Here is a 25,377-nt window from a genome sequence, read left to right as displayed (position 1 = left end):
GCTCTGTCTCTCTCTGTCCCAAAAATAAATAAACGTTGAAAAAAAAAATTAAAAAAAAAAAAAAAGAATATCCTACAAGCAAAAGTAGCTGTTTTGTCTCTCTTTTCCTCTACTGTGCTGGCGGTAAAAGTCTGTCTGCATAGATTTTTTAAATAAAAAAAAAATAAAAAAAAAATTATACTTCCAAAGTACACCTCTTTTTCAAGGCCAGTTCTGTCAGCCAAAATAGAATTGATTTTCTCCCTTTGTACGTGGGCAGATAAACGTGGGAATGGGAACTGGCCCAGTACTACCGACCAGGCACTGGCCACAGACCACACACAGACACGGCCACGCATGGGAAGAGAGTCTCCAGATGACAAAAGCCTCACCAGCTACAAGCCTGGCTGGGGACATTTCCAGTGCTCAACTGCTAATTATCAGCTTTTAGCACAAAGGTGGGAAGTCCTGACATGAGGTCCTTTCAGATTCTAGGTAAGTAAAGAGCAGGGGGTAGAGAACTAGCTTAAGACCGTGCAACAGAGAAGAAAGATCGGAGTGGACTCAGAGCCCGCACTTACCTGAACTGTAGCTGTCGGTGGAGGACTGGGAGATGGAGCGAGACAAAGACCGGCGGCCTGTCTTGGTGGGGAACTTGGTGAACTCTTGCATGTCATCGGCAAACTGGATTTGCTGTAGGAGGAAGACACACACTTGAAAACTTACAACACGGATGCTATGAAATGCTCCATTTTTTAAGGCCATACATTTCCTTCCCTGAAACCTCAGGTGATCACGTGGCCCCTACCAAGCCAGCAACTCTCCCACCAGAATGAGGGCAGGCAGAGGCTACTTGCAGACTCCTCTCCAAATGCCAATTACTATCTCTTTCCAATTGTTTCAGAACCTTTTGTGGGGGGAGGGGGGCAGAGCTCAAGACCCAGCTTTTTGTACCATCTGTCCAAAATTCACAAGTCCCTCTTCTCACAATCCGTAAAGTTTTATTTCTTCTTACAACCTTGACACATCAAACCCTTCACTCTTCCTCCCGACTCTACCAAAAAACAGGCACCATTTCATAGTGCTTCTGCTCTTTTTCATTTTCCAGAATATAGTCTTGTAGCACATTCTTATCCTGAAATTAGCAGAGGTCTTGTTTGAAAAATTGTGGGGATGCCTTGAAATGGTGATGGTGGGTGCCAAGTCGGAGTCCAATCATACTCGTACCTCACAAAGCCAATATAGTGTCCTTAGAACCTGCTACGTCCAGTAAAATGCTGGAATACACTAAAGAAAGCCAAATTAAAAAATATATGCACACCATAGTAAAATCCAACTAATCAGGACTAATTTAAAGGAAGGAGAAAAGAAATGACTTGGTAAACTCTGTATTCAAAACTTCCTTAAATGAAATACACCAGAACTAGGTAACTGTCTGAAGGATATTTGGAAAACTGGCTTTAATAAATAGCAAATACAATTAATATTATTTATAGTCAAATTAGCGGATGTTTCTAAAGTATATGAAAACCTTTTCCTTCATTAAATGACTTAAACTTTCCTCCTGAACTCTTATTTAAACTCTGATAAACCCTTCAAGATATAAGAAATAAACTTCAGCCTCCTGAAAAACAGAATGGTTTGAGACTCTGAATTAAGATTCTCCTCTCCTCACAACCTGACTAAATCTGAAAGGTTCCCTTGGAGAATCCATTAAGCTAAGTCTTTAGCAGATATCTTTGGAAATGTAAAAGCTATTACAGATTAAAATCTTCTCTCCATAATGCTAGCAACATGGTTATAGCCACTTTGAAGCCAGGAATAGTAAACTCCCCATTTGTTACAGCTGCAAAACATTCCTCTCCTCTGTCACATGTACCTTTGAGATAGGGTAGCATCAGCTGGCAGTAGAAGAATCAGGCTTAAATGTGCAACACAGCAAAATAAATAAGTAAATAAAAGAGACTCGGGCTAAACAACATATATATGGCACTAGAACTTGACTAACAAATATCTTTGTATATCTGAAGCAGCTTTTTCAGTTTAGATGCTAAAACTTTATAGCTTAAATGCCAAAAGCACTAGTTCCTTTCGGGAGGGGCGGGGGGAACCACCTACTCTGTTGAAGTGGCCACAGGTCAGCATCTGCCCTTCTCGACAGGATTTTCCACTGCATGTTCACATGACTTCTGCAGTCAGCAAAGCTAGTTTTACTGAAGAGATTAATCCAAGACCAAGGTAATGACTTTCAACCCAATATGCAGTTCTTTTGGTGGCAGAAAAAATAGAGTCAAGATACCATCAATGGCTTTTAACACTCTCCAAAGGCAGCCCTTCCTCCAACAGCCTTCTTGTTCCTGGCATGGGCAGTCTAGTCGGAAGCTAGTCTTCTCTCTTGGCTGTTATGATTCCCTCCTCTGTTCATCTTTTTTCAAAAGGCTCTGGGCATATTCCCAAACACCACCTACCTGGCGGTGGAGGAGGGAAATGCAGTAACATTTGCAGTTTCTTAAATAAAAAAATAGAGAGGTGGCTGTGGCAAGATAGAACTGTGTTTCTTCAGCAACCTAAGAAGTGACTTAACAGTCATAATCCCACCTTGTATTAATGAAGCTCGTCAGTAGCCTAAAGCTTAGCAAAATCTTTCCCATCTAAAAATATTAGACTGTGTTGCAAGCAGCTTACCAATCAGTGCTGTGCCCCATCTCTCAAATCATTAATATGGTGCCTATTTGAAGTGGGCAGCATGTTAATTCAAGCCATGACACGGATGGATGGCTGTCTAGTCTCACAACTCTTTGACACTTTCACTGCTTGTAAATAAGGTAGTCCAGCTCTACAAAGATGCGTGATAACCTGTCTTCTCTCCCACCACCAAACTGCGCAAAGAGATCTGCCCTGCCAGTTCCCACCAGGCCTGCTTGCCCCCCTGGATGTCTTTACAGCTAGTACCCGTCTTCCTTCCGAAGTACTTCCTGGAGTGCCGCTCACCTTCACATTATAAACAAAGACACCGCTGTCAAAAGCAATTTTGGGTATCACAGTTTTCCCTCTAATGAAACCAGATCTCTGTAACAGCCTTCTAATTGGGATGGATTCACTGCATTTACACCCAATACGATCACTTAAGTAAAAACAAAATCCAAAGATGGATTGTTCTGTTTACATTATTTCCTATTGTCATGATTTCTTCCAAACGTAATTTTTAGTTGGTATACTTCAGTGTTTCTTCAAAGCTGTATCTATAAGGAAGGCTAGGTCTAAATATGATGCAGAACGGGAAAGAGGGGAGGGGGAAAAAGAGATACAGTAATTGGAAATCCAAAAAGTATCTGATCATCAAAAAGTCCTACGTTAAAGAACTATTTGTGTTTGAAGGCTCACCACCCTGTAAACAGCCTTACCCACAACAAGCATGCCAGTATTTCATTCTTGAACTAATATTACATCTGAGAAAGATTAGAAGGTCAGATTGACCCATTCTCCAAATAGCACATCCAAATACAGAAGTCTACTTGCTGTGCCTTAAAAACTCAATTAAATATCAGGCCAATTTAGTGTGCTATTTCAGAGCACCTTTTCAAAGGGCTCAGTGGGTACAATGGCTGACTCCCTTCAACATGAAACTAAAAATGATAGAGAAGCTCTACCAAAGAAACAATTTGGGATATGGTACATCCACCACCTAGTGGTTAAGTATGGTGACAAAGTGAGCTGAAAGAATTGCTGTATGTAATTTATCAAGAAAAAGGGATCACAGGCAATCCAAAAGTTATAAGCCTCCAAGGAAGAAAAGCTGTTGTATACTACTCAATTTATCCCAACTGGTATTTCTTACCATAAGAAGCTGAAAAGCTTCTTTCCGCAAACATTTCTTCCATCTATTCAAGTGTCAAATAGCCTAGCCACACTTTTGTCCCCGGTCCAACCCAATTTTGCTGTCTAGCTCCTGAATCACAGGGAATTAAGAGCCATAGGAATTCCACTATGACACTATGGCCAATGGATGGTGATCAGGAGAATAATCATTATTATATCCTTTTAATCAACACATTTGGCAGGCACCAACTAAGTACCCAGTGGTATTTCAGGAAAGATCTATGAGATGAAATATGCACAATCTGTAGATGTGTTTTGACCGACAGGGTAATAACACAAATGGCTGTGAGAGAATTTTACTGCTTCTTAAGAAAGATACTAGATATTGTGGTCTTAACAGCCTTATCTGGATATTGTTTAGCTTAGGCCTCCAAAAATCAGAGGTTAGACATCTTATTAAACGTATTATTTCACATGCTTATCTAACAGCTTGTCATTTCCTCAGAAAGGTTTCCTCCTAGGGGTGAAGGACTAGACTCAAAGGTAAACAGCAATTATTAGGAAAACAAATCATTAAGAAAGCATAGCTTAGAAGTGAGTAAAGGGATCAGTCTGTCTCAACTGCTGAGGAATATCTGAAGAAGGGCCAGTCAGTACCCTTCCTCCTGGTACACTACTGATTTTGAGACATCCCCAAATTTATATAATCTGTTCCAGTGTCTCTTCTAGCATGTTGTGTGTGCAGATTTTTCTGTTTTGAAGTTATGGTCAGCATATTTCTTAGCAACTGAGCAAAAAGATGACTATTAATGAAGCTAGCAATTTTAACAAGTCAATTACTAAGCAATGTATTATGACACCTTCCAGGATTCCTACATCTCTTCCAATCCCTCTTTCACACATCTTCTGGCTAATGTATTCCTTCTCCTACATATTCTACCCTCATCTGCTCTTTATTCAGAGGAAAGGAAGAGGGTATGGCTGTCAGCCTAAACTAAATAGGTACAAGACTTTTCTCCTTGATACTTACCACTGATCAGTCTGATTCCATTTCAGATGAATCAAAAGAAACAGTTATCAATAAACACCAGCTTTTAAGTACAAGAACTACAGAAGTCTGCACATCTTTCAAACCTCCAATTAGGTAAAAGAAATTTCCCAAAGAAGAAGGGTATCCTCTTCCCAACACTTTGCTCTCAGGTACACCACCAGAAAACAATTTATCTCAAGGGAATCAATCTCAGGCCACAGAGTCAAATCCACAGCCACCTTCAGTCACTTCCATTCCCCAGCGCAGAAACCAGTCTTCTGAGACTCAGCAGGTTTTGGCTGCTCCCTGTCTCAAGTTTCTTAAGTTCTCAGTTTCCCCAGATGGGGCCTGAGCTTCTGGAGGGGGAGGGAATGGCAAGCTGACTAATCACAGCACGTATCTCCCTCCACCACTCCACTCCTCTCTGGGTAACAGGATATAATGTGAGTGTGTGCATGCACGCACACACACGCACACTGCTAGAATCCAATTCCAGAAGAAATACTCCTTTCAAAAATGGGAATCAAGTTCATCTTTCATCAATGTTGGTGGGAGGAAGGGGTGAGGCAATACCAGGGTTCATAATGCCAAGTCACTTAGCTGGTGAGGAAGGAACATAAAGTTTGAATACCTCTGCAAAGAGCAGTTTTATCCTTATCAGCTACTCTCTACCCCACCTCCCACCCTTCATATGAGACAACATACCTCACTGGCTTTGCTAATTATCTCCTGAGGTGCTCTAATGAAAATAAGTGATCTAGGCCTCCACCTGCCAACTAGAGGTAAAATTAAGAGGTTAAAAAGTGGCAACAAATAGGACAGGGAAGGACTTTTGAAAACTGCAATTTACACTACATACACATCCCGACTATGTTTCAATGCCTATTTAGCTATCTGCCCGTCCAACTGCCTGGCCTGTCCATACTTTCCTCATCCTCAATCTGCTACAAATAGTATATGAAAACATGCTTGTTGTTCTTTTTCTCTTAACATTCAATTATCTTCAACTCTAGCTTATTTTTAATTTTTAAAATATTTATTTTTAATATTTATTTTTGAGAGATAGGCAGACACAGAATCCAAAGCAGGCTCAAGGCTCTGAGCTGTCAGCACAGGGCCTGATGCGGGGCTCGAAACCATGGACCGTGAGATCATGACCTGAGCCAAAGTCAGACACTTAACTGACTGAGCCATCCAGGTGCACCAGTGTTTATTTTTGAGACAGAGAGCGTGCATGTGTGTGTGTTGGGGGGGGGGGGGAGAGGGCGGGCAGAGAGAGAGAGAGGGAGACAGAGAATCTGAAGCAGATTTCATGCTGTCAGCTCAAAGCCCAACCTGGGGCTGGAATCCCCAAACCATGAGTTCATGACCTGAGCCAAAGTCGGATGCTCAACTAACTGAGCCACCCAGGTCCCCCATTTATTTACGTAGAGGTGACTGAAGAAATCTAGGCTCCTGGAACATACCCATGACTTTAGTGATACACCAAAGTTCCCTTCCAACTCCCTCTGCACCCCCACTGTTTCATTTTCCCAACTTTATTATGATCATTTTCTACATACAAAAACTTAACAAGAGTAGTATAATGAACACCTTTATACCCTCCATCTACACTGAATCTATTTTCCACATTAGGTTTCTTTCTCTGCATATATACACTTGTATACATTCACACTTTCAAGTGGTCCTGCCAAAAAAAAAAGGTTGCAAATATGAAAATTCACCAATAAATTCTACAGAATGAATTTTCTAAGGATATTCCCCTACAGAACCACAATATCATACTTAAGAATATTAACAATAATCCTGTATCATCCAGTCTGTATTCAAACTCCTCTAATCATCTCAAGAATTTCTTTCAAAAAGATGTAGTATATGCACAATGGAATATTACATGGCCATAAAAAATGAAATGACATTTGCAGCAACCAAAGGCTATAATGCTAAGTGAAGTAAGTCCATCAGAGAAAGACAAATACCATATGATATCCTTGTATGTGGAATTTAAAAAACAAGCAAAGAGAAAAAAGAAACAAAAAACAGACTCCTAAGGACAGAGAACAAACCTAGTGGTTACCAGAATGGAGGTGGGTGGGGGATGGGTGAAGCAGATATAGGAGATTAAGAGTAGACTTATCTTGATGAGCATTGAGTAATGTGTAGAATTGTTTAATCACTATATTGTACATCTGAAACTAATGTAACACTGTGTTAATTATACTTGAGTAATTTTAAAAAAAGAGTGTCTTTCATAGTAATAGACCTAAATGCCTCCCCAATTCTTCCAACCCAGGATAGAACCAAGGTTCACGAAATGCATTTGGTTGTTAGGTTCCTTCAGTGCCTGGTTATCTATCTGGAATAGTTCTCCTGTGTTTCTTTTCCCCCCCTGCAATATTGACGTTTCCTGGACAAGTCCAGGCCAGTTGCCTTTCGGAATCTCCCACTTTTCAGATTACTTTTTCCTATAAATTGGAAGTTCAGCTTTGAGGTTTGATTAGAAAGAGATTAAGATTTTGGCAAGAATACTTCATAGATAATGTTGTATACTTTACTTTGCATTGTACTAGGTAGCATATCATGTTAGGTCATTCCATTATTAGTGACACTAAACTGAACCCTGGGTTAAAGTGAGATCATCAGTCTCTGAAAGGTGTATTTTCTCCTTTGCAAGTAATGGTTAAATTGTGGGGTGATATCTGTCAGCTTGTGAATATCCTGTTCCCTAGTGACTTTACCATCTGTTCATAATCCTTGCCTGAACCAATTATATTGTGGTGGGGGTGGGGGAATGTTATAGAATCATGTTTTTTTCCCTTACCATTCTTATCACATATATTAGCTGGCATTACTTTTTGTAAGGAGAAACTTTTCTTCTCCCTCTTTCATTTTTTTTCCTTGTCTTTCATATTTTTATTTATTCAATCTGTTACACTCAATAACACAATGAGTACACTGAATGCTCCAATTGTCTCAAACTGGGCCAGTGGGAGTCTCCTTCAAGCTGATTCTTCTGTTTAAGTGCTTCCTTCCTTTCTGGTATAAGAAGATATACCAGGCTCACCTTGTTCTTTCTCTGCTTCAGATCTGGAATCAACGATTTCTCCATTTCTCCAAGCTCTGGTTTCTTTATTGGGGAATGGTATTTAGAAAATAATATCTGAGTATAAAATGTGCTAATTGTTAATAGAAGTGTCAGTGCTCCTAAGTTCTTGCAGGGGATAGAGAAATAAATCTTTTTGTCTACTCATGAGTTTATATTGATATTTCCATTTCAAATTTAACATTTTTTAAACTTTTAATTTTCCTATTTGTATTTCTTTTCTCTTATTGGTTTTTTTTTTTTTTTTTTAAGTTTATTTAGTAAGAGAAAGAGGGAAGGAGCAGATAGGGAGAGAGACAGAGAATCCCAGGCAGGCTCTGTGCTGACAGCGCAGAGCCTGATGCGGGATCCCATGAACCAGGAGATCACAACCTGAACCAAAATCAAGAGTCAGACATTCAACCTACTGAGCCACCCAGGCACCCTCTGTCTTAGGTTGACAATGCTGGTCTCTAATAGCAATGATACGCTTACTTGTTTTATTCTAGAATACAAATAAAACAATTTCAAAATTACAAGACTAATGTTACTAACAATATTCTACGTAGTGAAGTGTCAATATTTCACTGAAGTTCCTTTTGTCCTTAGAAAATATCTCACAAAGGATATATAGGTGAAGTATGGTTTTCTGAGTGGTTAATATCAATTTGATATGTAGCTAGATTCATTTGTTTCTGTTTACAAGTAATTTTAAGGTTTCCTTTCTCTTTAATTTTTTGACACATAAGGCACATGTCTCAAAAGTTTTAAAGGTATATTCAGAGAAGTCTCACTGCCATTTCTATCTTCCCAACCTTCCTCCCTCCTCACCATTTTCATTAATTTCTGGTTTATGTTCATTAATACAGGTTAAAAAAAATAGCAAGTATATACTTATACTTGTATTTTCCCTGTCTTTCTTACTCAAAAAATAGACTGCTAAAATATTCTGCACCTTGTTTTTTTCACTTAGCAATCACTTTGTATTGGTTCAGAGTGTAAAAATCAATAATTCATAAGTGCTGGGAAAGACTGAACCAGGTTACTACTGTTCACCTTACATGTTTGTCATAAAAAGTCATTAGACTTAATTCACAGTCCTCTCTAAAGCCTATCTTGACTTTAAATAAAACTCACAAGAAGTTAAACTGGCAAACCTCACTGCAAGGTATGCTGGGATGTTCTTTAAGATGAAAATTTGCCAACTGCTTACAAATAGGCAAATGTGTATTCTTCAAATTAATTTCTATCAGAGAAAAGTTAACAGTGAAAGCAAGCAATCGATCATTGGACAGGTGTAGAAGATGGAGTTTCTGACATTTTGGAAGGTGGCCACACAGACTGAATAAATGCCATCTGTATAATTTCTTAGCCTGCCAAGAAGAAACAAGATTGGAGACGTATAAAAACAATCCTTCCTTCCTTCCTTCAATTTGTAAGTTTAGCTTAAATGAAGTTGAAAGCCAATTACATCTTAGAAATTCAAACCCTCTACACATATTTGCTTGAGTGAATGGGAAGGCTATATCCACTGAGGGGTGAAAGACATGAAAATCTTTGCCAAATAGTTTATGGCAAAAGAGCTACAAGTAGCTCCAAAAAAGTGGCAGCTGAGTGGACCTGGGTGTGCTTTCTAAACCCTAGGTTAATACCCAACAAAGGTTAATGAGACAGAAACCGTATCAGTTGTTTTTTGTTACCATCTACTGCTTCCCATAAAGTATAGGCTCAAGGGAGGAAAACGCCATCGAAACTCAACACCAAATAAAATAATAATCAGACTTTAAAGACCGAATATTGAATAGTTAACTATGTACTAACAGGTATTGTTTCCAAATGTGGGTGGATCAATGGGATCCTTCAGAATCTGCTCTGTAGACAGATGGAATAGTTTCGATTTCAAAAACAAGGTAAAAATCATTTTAAAGATCAGCTGTAGGCGGCTTTAGTTTCCACAGCTCTTAAAAACACAAAATAGCAAACATCTAGGAGATTAGAAACATAATTCAAGGACAAGAATCTGACAATCAGTCACATCAAATACAATCACACTGTATTTTCCATTCTAGAAAGGTAATATTTGCCATCCCTTCCTGACTTTCTAATTTGAGATGTATATATTCAATTTTAGATAAAAATCTCAGCATGAAATCATGACCTTAGATAGTCTGTAAGAAAAAAGGTAGTTGATGGGGCACCTGGGTGTCTCAGTTGGTTAAGTGTCTGACTCCTGGTTTTTACTCAGGTCATGATCTCACAACTTGTGGGTTGGAGCCCCACGGTAGGCTCTGTGCTGACTGCACAGAACCTGCTTGGGATTCTGTCTCCCTGTCTGCCCCTCCGGAAGTCTGTCTCTCTCAAAAATAAACATTAAAAAAATAATAAATAAAAGAAAGAAAGAAAGAAACAAGGTAGTTGAAAGGAATTGGTGGTTGCAATGTGCCTGGGGCTATTTAACAATAAGAACCACCCATTGCTCCAGGATGAATACAGTGCAACTCCCCAAACTCTCTAGTTCCCCAACCAGAACACAGAAGTGAGTTTTCCTGACCTGTGACTTTCTAAACAGCCATTTTCTAATGAGGAAAAGTGGACAGATGCACAAGAATAAAGATCTCTTCCTTTAGGCTGTACTGCAAACCAAAAGTCAAAATCAAATTTGGTATAGGAAGAGTTATCCTTCAAATGTGATCAATAAGCAACACTGTGAGAACATCACTGATCTAAATATTTTTCAAACCATTCTTGTTTAAATTCTGGCATATAAAGAACAAGTAAAACCACTGCAAGCATTACATCAGGACTTTTACCTAAAGCTGATTATAGATTTGAAATCCACACTTACTGGTATCAAAAAACCAAGGTCCTGAATGCCTAAATTTCTATGACATTCTAGTTTTGCACTCTGTTTCAACATCAGTGGCCCACAGATATGATTTCTTTACAGAAGATTTGTATTTTCAGAACATGTTGGAATCTTTCGAGTGAGAGATCTACTCTTCACAGATGAAAACACAGAACAGGGGTTGGGGTTAAGTGACTTGCTGAAGGCAAATGTGTTAACAAATTGAGATTTAGAAAAAGCAAAAAAAAAAAAAAAAATCCCTACAAGCCCAGTACCATTATATTATCCTTCTTCTAGAATAGGCTGGGGGAAACAGCAGCTCTCCCCCTTTTTTTTTTTTTTTTTAATTTTTTTTTTAATTTATTTTTGGGACAGAGAGAGACAGAGCATGAACGGGGGAGGGGCAGAGAGAGAGGGAGACACAGAATTGGAAACAGGCTCCAGGCTCCGAGCCATCAGCCCAGAGCCCGACACGGGGCTCGAACTCACGGACCGCGAGATCGTGATCTGGCTGAAGTCGGACGCTTAACCGACTGCGCCACCCAGGCGCCCCTCTCCCCTTTATTTTCAAGAGGTCAGTTAAAGGATAGTCCACTATTGCAATGAAGCTTTCTGAGCTTCCATATGAAGACTTGTGAGCTCTAGGGAAGGAAGAGAATTCTCTCCATTCCAAAATCTACATTGATTTTGGGAAAAGTGAAATGATACAGAGAAATGTAGTATTTTAAAGCTGCCAATGAATTGCTTTAAGAGGTGCTGCTCCTTGGACGTGGAAAGGGTGAGGAGAGAGTAAGAGCCCAAACGTGGAGGCAAAAAACTCCGGTCTAGCATACACTTCCACCATCTTCTGAGGATGGAATGGGGAGGAGGAGAACATACGGGCAATCTAATCCAGACCACTAGGATGAAAGAAATGACCCCAGAACTTCCTACTGTAGGCATCAAAAGCAACTTAGAAATTCCACCTGTTATTTATTTATTCAACAGGTTTTCAATCTGGTATGATTAAACTGATCAATGATTGGTTTTTTTCATCATCTGGGAAACCTATTATTATTTTTTTTTTCAACATTTATTTTTGAGAGACAGAGGGAAAGCATGAGCCAGGGAGGGGCAGAGAGAGAGGGAGACACAGAATCTGAAGCAGGCTCCAGGCTCTGAGCTGTCAGCACAGAGCCTGACATGGGGCTCCAACCCACGAACCGTGAAATCATGATCTGAGCCAAAGTCCGATGCTTAACCAACTGAGCCACCCAGGTGCCCTGAAACCTGCTATTTTCATTTAAAATGACCATACAACAAAGAATATATTTTAAATGTGCTTTTTAAGGTAACTTATTTATGTTGTGCACAATGGTAATGGGGGAACTTTTCTTTCACACAACAGTACAATCTATATAACTAACTGTATAGCTTTGTATGGTGAATAGAACCTTAAAACAGACCTAAACAGTCCCAGGAAGTGAGGCCTGAAATTCCTTTGATCACTCAAAGGGCTTCTTTAAAAATAGAAAGTAAACATAATTGGTGGTATGATTATATTCCCCCTAGATTAGGGAGTTTTGGTTTAATGCATCACTGAGCAAACAATGAGATGTCCTTATATTAATAGCAGGTTAGAAACTTTAATAGCAGAACAGTTTTTCCATATGCTGGACAACTGGAGCAGTTACAACTGGAATCATCTAGAGCCTCCAGGCTCCTTTGGGGAGGACTATGGGCTCTGAGTGTATAGAAGTTTGGCCTGGGTGGCTCATTTGGTTAAGCATCCAACTCTTGATTTCACCTTAGATCATGATCTCACATTCCTGAGACTGATCCCCATGTTGGGCTCTGCACTGAGTGTGGAGCCTGCTTAAAATTCTCTCCCCCTCTGTCCCTCTCCTCAGCTCACATTCTCTCTAAAAAAAAAAAAAAAGTTTGGCCTGGAAGACCTTGAATACAGCACAATTTCAGCATCCCTCAGTGTGGGTCTGGAAAGTTCCCCTTAGACGTCAGGCAGAGTGACAAGAATTCCCCATAATAGACCACCCTTAAAAAGGTCTTGATCTGTAGTTACACTAAAGGTCAGATTTTAGGGAGGTAAAGGCAGAATTGGCACAGGACTCAGTGTGTTCATTGTGCTCCAATCTCTATATCTGGCCGGGTTATTTCTACATAATTCTTTCTCCCAGTGTCCCAAACAAAATTTCACTCATGTTTCTGCAGCACATGTTGTACTATACATTATACTAACCCTGAAGCACAGTTTAGCCATTTGCTCAAGTCAAACACCAACTTTTCCAAGGATAGAGACATATTAATATTGGGATACATGAAGCAAAGCCTTATCTGCCCTCTCCTTTTATCTTGAGTTCTGTTTGATAATAAAACAATAGTGACAGACCCTTTAGAACTAAAATGTAATCTTTTTTTTTTTCTTTCTTGGTCTGGGTCTCAAATCCACTCTCTTTGGTTTCAAGCTATCTGGCTTACCAGCTCAGTCAATTGTCTTTCTGAGTTCTGCCCTCTTTTTTTTTCCTATCATCTTTCTCCAGTCTTTACTCCTTGGGTATTTCCTCAGCCCCTCATTTATCAACTCCTTCTGTGATGTTGTGTTTTGAAGCCAGGATTTCACTATAATGCCCTCTCATGATCTTTATAATTTTACTGTCACTCTTAGTCTAGGAATTGATAGTATAAATCATGTTAAGGAAATTCTCATATTCTGACCTGATTTTTAACCTATTGAGTCCAACAAGCTCAGCCAACCAGAAACTAGGGGTGGGAATGGGAACAGAGAGTCAAAATCATTCTTAACATTCAAAGAGAGCACAGACTAAGAAATGTGACTGGTGTAGTGGAGGCCTAGCAATTCTTATTCTTTTTTTGAGATGCTCTCAAGTTCTTTGCAAAGGACCTTGGCTGTACAGATGAAGAAACTACAACCCAATGTGGCTAGGAGATAATAGTCCCAACTACACAACTCATGGCCTGGCTTTACCCCAATCACCACATTCTCAATTCTGGACAAGCATTCTAGGTTTTTAGCCTGGGTTCACGGACGGGCCTCAGGCTGCCAACTCCCCTTATATGCAAATTGGTGTGTGTGTGTGTGTGTGTGTGTCTGTGTTTCGGGAACATGAACACAACTCTGATAGGGCTCCAAACTCCAAATGATTAAGAACCACTGTACAAGACTTATATGACCCAAATAATAACCTCACAAGAATGTATACTCCACAAGATATGGATCTTTGTCTTGTTCACTGATTAATCCTAAGTGCCCAGTACAGGTCCCTGAAGACAGTAGTAGGTGCTTAACCCTGAGCTAATAGAGCTACATAATTTCTGGTCATAGCTTACTCTGAATACTTTGGAAAAGAAGAGTAACCATAGGCTATTTTCAGGACCTCTCACATGGGGCACAAGATTTTTTCTCATGGCCAAAGTCGTCCGAGATAGATGGTAGCTACATTACCATTCCAATATCAGATATCATAACAATTTTGGCCAGCCTTGTTAGATAACCTAAGCGGTTCTAAATATGGGATCTTTTAGGCTTCAGCAGTTTCGAAAAGCACATACTATCCTATTCTCCACTTGCCCCTTACCATCAACCCTTCCCCATTCTGACTAAGTAGGTCTAGGTTAGGGCCTTGAAATGAATGGTTTAAAAAAGTTCCCTAGGTGACTGATTCCTTCCATTCTTTCTATTCCATGAGAAGTACTCATCTGAGACAATCTAAGCAGGATCTGAAAAAGCAAACACAAGCACACGGAGTTTACTAGGCTCTTGATAAAGCAACTGAAGGCACACAGGGAACAAATGAGTTAGACACATCGTGTTCAGAGAGAAAACAAATAAGGCAAAGAAAGTAGAAAATCTGCCTTTGTAATACCAACCCCATCTGTCAGGTACAGCCAATCCATCAAATGGATCCACAGGGTTTAGGAGCACATGACAAAGAGCTCGTCTCAGGAAAAGAGACTATATTTTTACAATAGCTTGGTCCAAAATCAGTAAGAATTGGCAAGGTGCTCTCATTCCAAACATGCCCAGCGTTCAGCTAATCCTCTCCCTGTGGAGTCAGAAAAGAATGTGCAGAATTCTGAACCCTCTATTTCTCAAATAGGAGGGGTTCCTTCTTCTGAATGCAAGGGTTGAAACTAATCCCATCAACTCTCCACTCCGAATTACAAACTGGGTAGAGGAATGAGATGTCTCCCTACACGGGTGTTCTCCTTCTAACCTTTATGATCTGTAAATATCCTATACCCCATCTCACAGAAGCCATGCCTTTGCTGACCTCAATTCATTCCCAACTGGCAAATAAGAACAGAAACCGCCCCCAGAGTAATGTTTCCCTCTGGGAAACACTGGGGAAGGGTGCAGTAGGGTCAGTGCCTCCAGCATGCATTTTCCCTGGACTTACAATTCAGCTTATTACATTTAGAACATCATGTTCTCAACCAGCTTGGTCTCTTTTCTGTTACAAACCTGAAGTAAACAGATTCTACAGCAGCTACAAGTCTGTTACCAAGGCCACTGTATTGATCAGTGTAATTAACATTCACAATTCATCTAGTCCAGCATGACAAGCCAGCTGGGCTACTCTCCGTAAGAACTGAACATTGGGAATCTTCCTGTCTTGCTTGTTAAGGAGTCTGGTGCTCCTGAAGCTGGGCACTAAAAACTTAAGTACTGAATTAGAAGCAGGATACTACCTGGCTACCCACAGGAAACTGAATTAGTTACCAGAATAACTGAACACATCTGCCATCTCTACAAAGCACCTACTTCTACTTCCAAAACTACAAAATTCTGAAGGTCTCCCTTTCCCCTGAATTCTGCTTACATCACATACTTAGGGAAACAAAACACAAAATCCTCAATGCCAACTAGGGCCTGATTCCTGGTTAGGACAAGCATTGGCCCAGTTCCCAGAAGCCTGTAACTCTAAAGGAGGTGAATTTCAAAGACAAGGGCATATATAGTTTTTGAACATGGAGCTTAGCTTTTGGTTCAGAAGGGGCAGCTAGGGTTGCAGAATGAGAAGAATCAGAAGTTTGCCCATCATTGCTGGGCAGCACTGTTGTTTATTACTTTCAGGACTCCAACACCAATTCCAAAATGAAACTGTTCAACTCACTGCTGGCCCTCAAATCTCAAACACCCTAAAGGTGAGCCTCTGTTCCTTAAATCAAGAGCATGTGTAAACCAGAACACCACTTTCAACTTAGGGCAGTGTCCCTACTGCTAAGGGTTTAAAACCGGGTGGGACATCAAATTGCCTTCCTATTACAAGTAAGAATATCCCTAGGCTTCTAACCTACTGCCTTGTGATTCTCAAGCAACTGGGCCAAGAAGCTAGAGGCCTTGTATCTCAACAGTCTCCTCCCTTAGTTCCTGATGCTAGCATTATAAAGGGATCTACTAAACTGTTGGAAATTCTTATCAATGTCTCACCTGCAGTTCTCTGTATTCCCATTATCACCCATGTGAGAGGGATCTAAGTTAGAAAAACAACCCTTGCCAACTGAAGGGGATGGTGAGCCAAAGCCACGAAGTGAGTCCAACTCACTTTCTCCTAGAGAGATCATCTCACAATATTTTACTCACTAAACAATTGGCAGTACTTATACGCCAAGCACATGGTCCTTGCCCTCAATGTCTGGTCTAGAGAAATCAAATGAAAAGTATGATTCAGATATCAAGCCAGTTCTGAAAATAGTTTTGAGAAGTACTACACTGAAGTCAAACCTGTTTTTGAGACATACAGGGGAGCCAGTTATTTTATTTAGTTTTGATAGTGCAGGCATGTGAGTTCCCTACTCTGAACACTTCAGCTCTGAAGCTTTACAGGCACTCACAGCTCATATGAAGGGCAGTGGGTATGAGGTAGTACAAGAATCCCCAAAAGTTGCTGACATGCTGGTTTCAGTATGCCTAAGTTCTTGAGTTGAACCCTCAAGGCATTGATAATGAGGCTCTTGGGAAGCCAAGGAGCATCCCAAAGAGGCGGATGACAAAGAACACCAACAACCTCAGTTTCGTTCCAAGGACAAACTGCAAGCTGGAAACAATCGGTAGTTTCTGGATCTGTAAAGGAAAGAGATACTATGGCTTAGAGACCTCCTCCTCTAAATCAGGGTTTTTAACCCAGGATCCATGGATGAGTTTCAGGGAGTACCACAAGCCCTCTGAAAAGTATAACAAGCTTTTGTGCCCCTGAATTTTCCTGAAGAACTATAATTTTCATAAGATTCTTAAAGGGATCTGTGACTCAAAAGATTAAGAACTATTGTTCTAGAGTCTCTAATCCAGTGAATATCTCAGGAGCATCCCTCAAACAGGCAAAATAGAAACCTATTTCAGTTCTCTACCTTCTACAGACTTGTCTACTTACTGACCTCTCATCTAAAATTAGAAACAGAGATGAGAGTGTGTACTTTAAAAATTCAAGGCAAAGAGCTCTTTTCTACATCTCCAAAATAAAGCCAACCATCATGAGAGCCCAAATGAATCTTCCTTAAGACCTATGAGGAAGAGGACAGGGTAGAGGTGGTCCAAAAGGGCAGAGCAGAACCACTGTCCATTACTTACTTTCCTGACAAGTCCCTTTTTTTTAATTTCAGGATCCTATGATCATAATGAAAACAAGTCACAGCCCAAAAGCCTGGACTCGAGGTCAAGCCAGTCCTGGGAGAAGGGAATAAAGTAATTCCCCTTATGATCATGGAAACCTGTGTCCCAAAAGTTCATCTTAATTGGTAAGTACTGTAAGAGCTGAAAACACTTATTAAAAACAGAACTTCCAAAATCCTGACATTACTCAAAACACGGTAATATGGACAGCTTCATTCAGGAGGCCAAAATGAAACATGGTTACAGTCCTCTCCTCCAGGCCTTTCGCCCCTTCACTCTGTCACTCACCAACCCACCATCTGGCTCACAGAGCCGCGCACCAGTGCGGATCAGCACATTAGCATTCTCCTTGGCATCCTGAGCGCATAGCATGTTCAGGGGGATTCCACGGATGGCACTGTGCACACACTCTTCAGGAAAGAAGAGAAAAATATACAAACAGGGCTCGCAGTTCTTCAGATTGTAAAGAACTAGGCCTGAGGCAGGGCCAAGACCAACGCATGCAGCAGTGAGCAGTCCCAAGCCCCTCCCGTTTAAGCCTCACTCTAGCATACAACTGCGCACAGTGTGTCCATTTTAGAAGTGAACTGGTTTGGGCTGGTAAAGAACTGGTTTGGGCTGGTAAAGAACATTTTAAGCCCATTAAGCCCTACAGGCTAAGTACAGAGGCATGTCAGCTGAGGCACTGGGACTTCTGTGGCAAGAAAGCAGGAGCATGCAGGGCCAGTCCTAGATTTGTGTTTCTTCAAAGTCTTTTCCTCATCTCCACTACGGTATTCCATATACTACCTTTCACCCGTAGCTCATTATATTTTTTCTCTTTGTGGCCAGTTTGGATAGTAAATGATTAAGCCCCATTGTATATTGCTAAGTAGTACCAGCCATTATACACGTTGTGAGATTAAGGCACCGGACTGAAGCCTTTAGAAAAACTGAACAGAGATAGGAAAAAAATGAAACCAGTCTGAGTGTCAACAAAGGCATGAGGGTTCCACCCTAGTTCTGTAATTGCCTTGGAGCAAAGGCCACACACTTCTGCCGGAGAAAATCAGTTAAATGTAATTAGGAGCAGGCTGTTTAGGGCAAAGAGAAACAGTACCTGGGGGAAGGAGGTGGAATACACTGGGGAGTGATCTGAAGGTGACCACATAAAAAGATAGTCATACCTCAAAAGAGTCTTTGGAATTGTTTCATGTAATTCAAGGATTCTAGTTTGGGAAGACTCCCAGATAATTACAGTTTGAGGATATAAACTCATGGACTCAGCTGGCCCACTGTCTGATAGGTGCCCACCTTCTACAGGTACATCGTGTGATGTGGGGGGGTGGACAAGGGAGGGGTGGTGGTCAGGCAGAGCACATCTATCCCATTTCCAGTACGAACTCGAAGTTCTCCCGTTGTCTACGTCCTTCTTGGAAATCAAATATTTTAGTCTTCAGCAGGTTTAAGCTCTACATTTTTCTCAGGGAAAACATTTTTCTCAGGGAAAATTTCTTTCCTGGTGAGAAGCCATTCCAATAGAAACATCTTTGTTTTGGCTCTTTAAGACTATTTCAAAATTCCATATAAACCAGGGTACTTTTCAGAGTTTATGGAGGTAGTCACTGAACAGCATGTTGGGATAACACATAAACTGGAACTGCAAGAAGCAAACCAGAAATATGGTCACTCTAGTTATAAAGGAACAAAAACACTAAGTAAATTTAATAAATTTACTAAATGCTAATCCCCTCAACAATCCTGTGGTACTATCATTACTTCTCATTTTACAGACAAGAAAACGGAGGCTCAGATGGGTTAAGTCACTTGTCCAAAAATCACAGTTATCAGATGAGAGGAACTGAAGGTAAACCTGACTCCAAAAATCAAGTGCCTAATGTACACGGTACTACTCAGTTAGCCAAGCAACAGCGGGGATAGCTAGTGAAATACCTGAGCGGGTCAAAGGGAAATACAGAATCGGAAGAGAAAAGGTGAACACACCTCAAAGTGAAGTTTAAACTGCTTATCCTATGCAAGATACTGACACTATTGACAAGGGTCAGAAGGAAAATTTGTGGTAAGAATCAGTCTTTAACTTTGGGTTCTTTCTTAGATTTCAGGTTGGAAAAAACTCTGGCCTATGCAAATGTATTGTTCTTCATACCTGATGAGGATGCTTCTGACCTACCACAACATGACGTGTTCTGAATTCTTCTACGCAGTATAATGAGGGTAGCCTTTCTTTATAAAATTTTAATATTCAAATTCCCAAACTTGAGAAACTGGTAAGTATACATGATTCTCCTTTACTGGCCAGTTCCTTTAATTAACAGTCCCAAGAGAGCATTAAAGTACTTGTTTACAGATCATAATTACTTGAGGTGGAAGAATAAATTTATCAAGAGTCATAGGCAACTAGAAATCTACATGATTCTATATCAAAATATCCTTTATGAATAACCTTACAAGAATACATTGGGCAACATACACTGGATCCAAATAATATCCTCCTGATAAGACACACAATTGTAATCTTGCCAGCAAGGGATCTAGACAATGAACAAATTTCTCTCTGTTACAACATAAAAGTGCAAAAGAACTAGAACAAAGTAATATGGCAACTAGTGTCTAATTAAACAGATAAGATAAAGAGAGATAATCAGTAATTGTGGAGAAATCCAAACTAGATCTTCTTATATACATCCCTGACTCCTGTTTGAAGACCGCCACTAAAACAGCTGTTCTAAAGAGAACTGAGAGATACTTAAAAAAAAATTTTTTTTTAATGTTTATTTTTGAGAGAAAGAGAGAGAGACACACAGAGTGTGAGTATGGGAGGGGCAGAGAGAGAGGGAGACACAGCATCCGAAGCGGACTCCAGGCTCCGAGCTGTCAGCGCAGAGCCTGATGCGGGGCTCCGACCCGCAAACTGTGAGATCATGACCTGAGCCAAAGTCAGACGCTTAACAGACTGAGCTACCCAGTCCGAGAACTGAGAGATGCTAACGACGTAGAAAAGATAAGACACATCCACCTATCAAACCTCAGTGAATCTAAGAAGTATTGGTGCAAATTCTATAAAACTGCACCAAGAATTAGTCCTAACATAATCCTTCCTGATGAGAAGAGGGGCATCCTGCTGCATTCCACCCAACACATGAACAGCTAAGCAGTACTCACTAAAGCTCTACTCGGTGTGCTTTCCTAAGTCTTAGCCCACCTTTTTGATGAACTGGTGCTATACATGCCTTACTCAAATAAAGAATATCCTACAAGGGGCGCCTGGGTGGCGCAGTCGGTTAAGCGTCCGACTTCAGCCAGGTCACGATCTCGCAGTCCGTGAGTTCGAGCCCCGCGTCGGGCTCTGGGCTGATGGCTCTGAGCCTGGAGCCTGTTTCCGATTCTGTGTCTCCCTCTCTCTCTGCCCCTCCCCTGTTCATGCTCTGTCTCTCTCTGTCCCAAAAATAAATAAACGTTGAAAAAAAAAATTAAAAAAAAAAAAAAAGAATATCCTACAAGCAAAAGTAGCTGTTTTGTCTCTCTTTTCCTCTACTGTGCTGGCGGTAAAAGTCTGTCTGCATAGATCTTAGGTACAACACCTAAGTACCACTCTGGAGAGACCCCCGCTCGCGCCCCCCCCCCCCCCAGTAATAAATGTTCAGAAGTGCAGAGAACAGCAAATGCTTTGATAAGGCTTCCAGAGAAACTTATCTATCTTACAAAGTTTCATCAACAAGCTGGAGATCTGAGTTTACTCTAAGAAAAAAAAAAAAGTCAACTTGACACAATGTTAATTTCCAAAGGTCCAAGGACAGCCATCACCCCTGCAACACAAAGTAGCAGAAAGAGGGAAAAATACCCAGTGACTATGGGGAACTAGCTGACTTACCTGGGTCGACTGATAACCACCAACATTAAAGAAGAATCCTCTTTAGCTGTGGTACAATGTACACTACCCTTACAACTCAGAGACCCCTTTTATCACCCAAATATTCCTGGCAGTACAATCTGAAATCAACAGGAACAGTTGTGAACAAGCCTTACTATAGCTGTTAATACCATCCCATGAAAGTTTCTTTTAGAACTTTATGTGTCAGTAAAAGCTGTCTTCCCAAGAAAATGGTATGTATTATTTCCCATGTCTGCAAGCGTGATTCCCTCTATCCTCTGGCTTCTAGGAAGCTTGGAGTTGCATGTGATGATCAGGTTCATCAACGGTCTTAGCCCTCAGGGTTAAAGGTATTTTTTTTTCCTTTGTATAGTTTTGACTTTCTATCTAAATTGTGTATGTCTTGCGTTATAAGTAATCTCAAATGCTCACTAAAAACAGGCAGCGTAAGAATACTAATAGACTTCCTTAAAACCACTTTTGCTATCTTAGCTCCTAACATGCACCTATCTCCACCTGTTCCAAATAAAAAGCACTTATTGGTAGATGAGGAAACTGAGGCACAGAAGCTCACTTACTTAAGGTGGTAGCCACTTAGTTGACTTTTTGACACACAGATCAAGCCTTGAGTCAAACCAACAAGTCCTATTAACTTCACAGTACTGTGCTAGACCCTAGGGCGCACAAAACTAAGTTACGATTACAGTTGAAGAATTTCAATGTATCTATGCTTTGAATTGACGGACAATTTGTCCCCAAAGTGAACAAACTTTCACCAGTTACACTGGAATCTGATCTGAGGACCATCAAGGTCACCCTAACGTAACCTGTAGCCTGACTAGCACCTCACTTCCTGAGGGGCCTCAGGGCTTGGAATGACCTAAGGATTACTTGGTCTAGAGCCACGCTGGAGTCCTCACAGGCTAAGGACGGCACCTTTTGAAGAGGCCTTTTTCTTGTACCATTCAGTACACGGCTGAGCTACATTTTTCCCCCTCTCTTCTCATGCTTTCTCACATTATCAATACATGGCAGAGGTACAAAAGTGACTTAAGTCATAACGTCCAATTCAGTAGTTGTGAAAAAACAGATCACCTGGGACTTGCTGTGTGACCTTGACTAGTCCTCAACCAACTCATTAACTAAATAAATGCCTTCTATTATCACTAGGGAAAGGGTAATTAGTCATCATAAATCACTTTAATACAAAGTGCTGTGTAAATGCTAAACAATAAAGCTCAGAAAGAGCAAGATTAATAAGAAACATGGGGTACATTTACTAGCAAATGGAAACTTCTAACAGGGTCTTCCCACATTCCTGGCAGAGACTGCTTCTTTCAGCTAACAGAATATGAGTCTTTAAAATCATTAGCATTTGTCCTGACTATAATATACATTTAACAGTATTTCTCCTGGGAAGCAAAGAGGAAAAGGGATATTTATTCCTGGTAGGTGGTCATACAGACATCTCAATTACTAGTTGGCAGGTGGGCAATTAATACTTGAGTACCTACTATGTGCTAGGTACAGAGCTGGGTACAGTAGGTACAATGGTGAACAAGAGTCCCTCCCTGCCTTTATGGAGTTTACAACCCACAAAACAAACTTCGTCTTATTAATAGTGGCACTCGCAAGGATACCGGCTTACTAAAATTAAGGCAAGAAAGAATAAAAACGCTTAATCTCTGAAGCAATTAGACCAAAGAGGATAGGCTAATGAGGAGAGGAAGAGTTCAGGGAATTAGGGTACGAGAGCTTTCCCCTAACCCATCATAGGTACTACCCTCAAGCATTCTTAGAAAAGCTGTGACTGTCTCCTCAAATAGTGCAGATTAGAGTTACTGCCCCCAACAAAGCAGTCAGCTGAAGTGACAGCACGAAAAGTAAGGTTAATCAGACTTCACAGAATCAAAGGACCTTCTACCACCTTTTTAAGGCATCTATTGGTAAGTTTCTGAATTTTACGGGAAAACAGACCCACGGCACACAACGGTGAACTGTCTTTTCAATCCTGCGTTTGCCTCCTGGAGTGGTAGATTGATCTCCTTTAAAAACAAAGTCATCTTGCCCACTATGACAGCTTGACTAATTCAGGTGTAGGAGCCTCAAGGACTCTTATCTAGTCCTGCAAACCTTGTTGTATTCAGCTTACACAACAAGCACTGCACCCCGTCAAACGCTGCAGGCCCGGACAGCCTTGAAATACCGTCTTTAAAGGAGGGCAATATGTATCCAGCTTCTCACTGGTTTCAAGAAAGGTCACCTCTCTGCAAAGGTTCTCCGGTCTGTTAACTGGGTGCCAGGTATGTGGAAAGTCAAGATGTGGGTGGCAGCAAACGCTCACAAGGCACTCGGGATCCCAATTCCACCGTTCGGAGAGCTAGTGAGACTAAAATCTCCACAGCCTGCTATTTAATCTTTCAGGACAAGAGAATTAGAAGGGTGTCCTCTGAGCTCAACCCCGAAGCACAATAGACTAAACTTGTTCTGCCTTAGTTGAGTGCAGTACAGAATGAGCAATCCTTCCTTACCACCCACCCCTCCAACCCACCCAAGCTCCCTTCCCAAGGGATGCCTAAGTGATCTATTCACATGACTACCATCAACCTGTATCCATGGCAGTGTCTGCTGTCACCAACCCCCAAACGTTAGTATCTTCCATACGTCCAAGCAACCGGATGACCACAGAAGGTGAAAACCACAGTGTCCTTTCCAATCTCACACTGCCCTCGCTGCTTTCACCTGCATAAACGAGCTAGCCCCACGTATTTCTTCCTCTTGCCTCCGAGCTAGCACGCAGTTGTCGGATAAACCAGCCGCTGCTCCCAAAGATTTGCCCAAAGCGGCTCTGCCAGATTTATCCACTCACCTGAGGGGAGAGGTTCTGTTCAGCCCCAGCCCCTGGGGCTGGTCACAGGGGTCGTGAGTTGGCTCACCCCAATCCCGGCCCCCACTCCCGTCTTCGAAAGGCCCTGCCTGCATCCCGGAAAAGTCAGCCTCAAATTTAAGGCCCGGCCCTGGCGGATTTCAGAAAGATCCCGGAGGACTAGGGCCGAGGGACAAAGGAAAGTGAGGTCAGGGGCGGCCTTTCCAGCTCGGGATAGGCCTGGGGCCACTCACTCGCCACCCTTCACACCGCCTCAGTCGTCCCGGACCTCCTCAAACCTGGCCCCTGAAGTCCCGAACTCGCTGGATCCCGGGCCCCGGGCAAGCTCGCGCCCCTTCCGCGAGGCCCCAGCCCAGGCCCCCACCGCCACCCAGAGCCCCCGCACCTTCTTGGGCGCCTTGGTGACGGTGGCCATGAAGGAGTACTTCTCAGCGTCCTCAATCTCCTTGGCCTGCTTCAGCTCCTCCCCGACCCCGGGCAGCGGCATCGCGTCAGGCATCGACATCCCACGGCCGGCCCGGCCCGCGGCCGACCCGCCGCCCCCGCCTCTTTCCCTCACGGGCGCCCGCCCGCCCGCCCGCGCGGCGCCCTCCGACACGCGTTCGCCCACCCTCCCGCCCGGGCCGCGCGGAGCTGCGTCCGGTGCTAAAGTGCTGTGGCCAGCGCCTCGTCCGCTCGGCAGTCTATACCAGCCGGACAGCGACGGCAGCGACAGGAGCACCAGGAGCAGCAGCGCCGAGCTCCGACCGGCCCGCGCCGCCACCTCCGCCGCACGCAAACACGCACGCAAAGTAAGGGTAGAGGGTGGTGACGCCACGTCAAGTACTGGCAGGTCCGAGTTGGGGAGAGAAGAGGCGGGGAAAAACGGCGTCCTGTCATGACGTCACCACGCTGGACCCGGCCGCAGAAGCCACGCCTTCTTCTTCCTGCCTCGCCGAAGTTCCCAGAGGGAGTCAGACCCTTTCCGCCGCCAGGTGGCGACATCAGCCCTGTAAGACGCGCGTGGTTTCCGCAAGAATGCCTCGGACCTGGGAGGGAGTCTCTGGGCTGTGGGGTTCCCCCCAAGGCCTCACTCAGGAAGGTGTAAGGGGGATGTTTGGAAGCAAAGCCCAGAGCCCCACACGACACGTCCTACAGCCAGTACTAGGAAATATGCGGGGCCCGAGACAGCCCACCCACGGCCCCAGGCCCTTTGGACCAGCAGCCCCTTCCCCTCCTGCTCACCGTCCCCCCCCC

General features: G+C 42.2%; 1 protein-coding gene across 2 annotated transcripts in view; it reads right to left on the bottom strand.

Annotated features, from left to right (window-relative positions):
• AHCYL1 (adenosylhomocysteinase like 1) overlaps positions 1 to 24,688 on the bottom strand; it is a 38,877-nt gene extending 14,189 nt beyond the window's left edge. Inside the window, exons 1-2 of one of the 2 annotated variants that reach the window (XM_040471250.1) lie at positions 24,527 to 24,688; positions 561 to 672 (exon numbers count right to left, since the gene is read on the bottom strand). In XM_040471250.1, the coding sequence (XP_040327184.1) occupies positions 561 to 672; positions 24,527 to 24,646 (232 nt within the window). In that variant the 5' untranslated portion in view covers positions 24,647 to 24,688. The remainder of the gene's footprint in view (positions 1 to 560; positions 673 to 24,526) is intronic. The other variant, XM_040471249.1, reaches the window with a different exon arrangement.
• Between the last annotated feature and the right edge of the window lie 689 nt (positions 24,689 to 25,377).

Source organism: Herpailurus yagouaroundi, unplaced genomic scaffold (genome assembly GCF_014898765.1).
Source record: "Herpailurus yagouaroundi ecotype Mexico unplaced genomic scaffold, PumYag 77, whole genome shotgun sequence".
Taxonomy (NCBI): domain Eukaryota; kingdom Metazoa; phylum Chordata; class Mammalia; order Carnivora; family Felidae; genus Herpailurus; species Herpailurus yagouaroundi.
The sequence above is the reverse complement of the archived record's forward strand: the minus strand, read 5'-3'. Positions and strand labels throughout refer to the sequence as shown.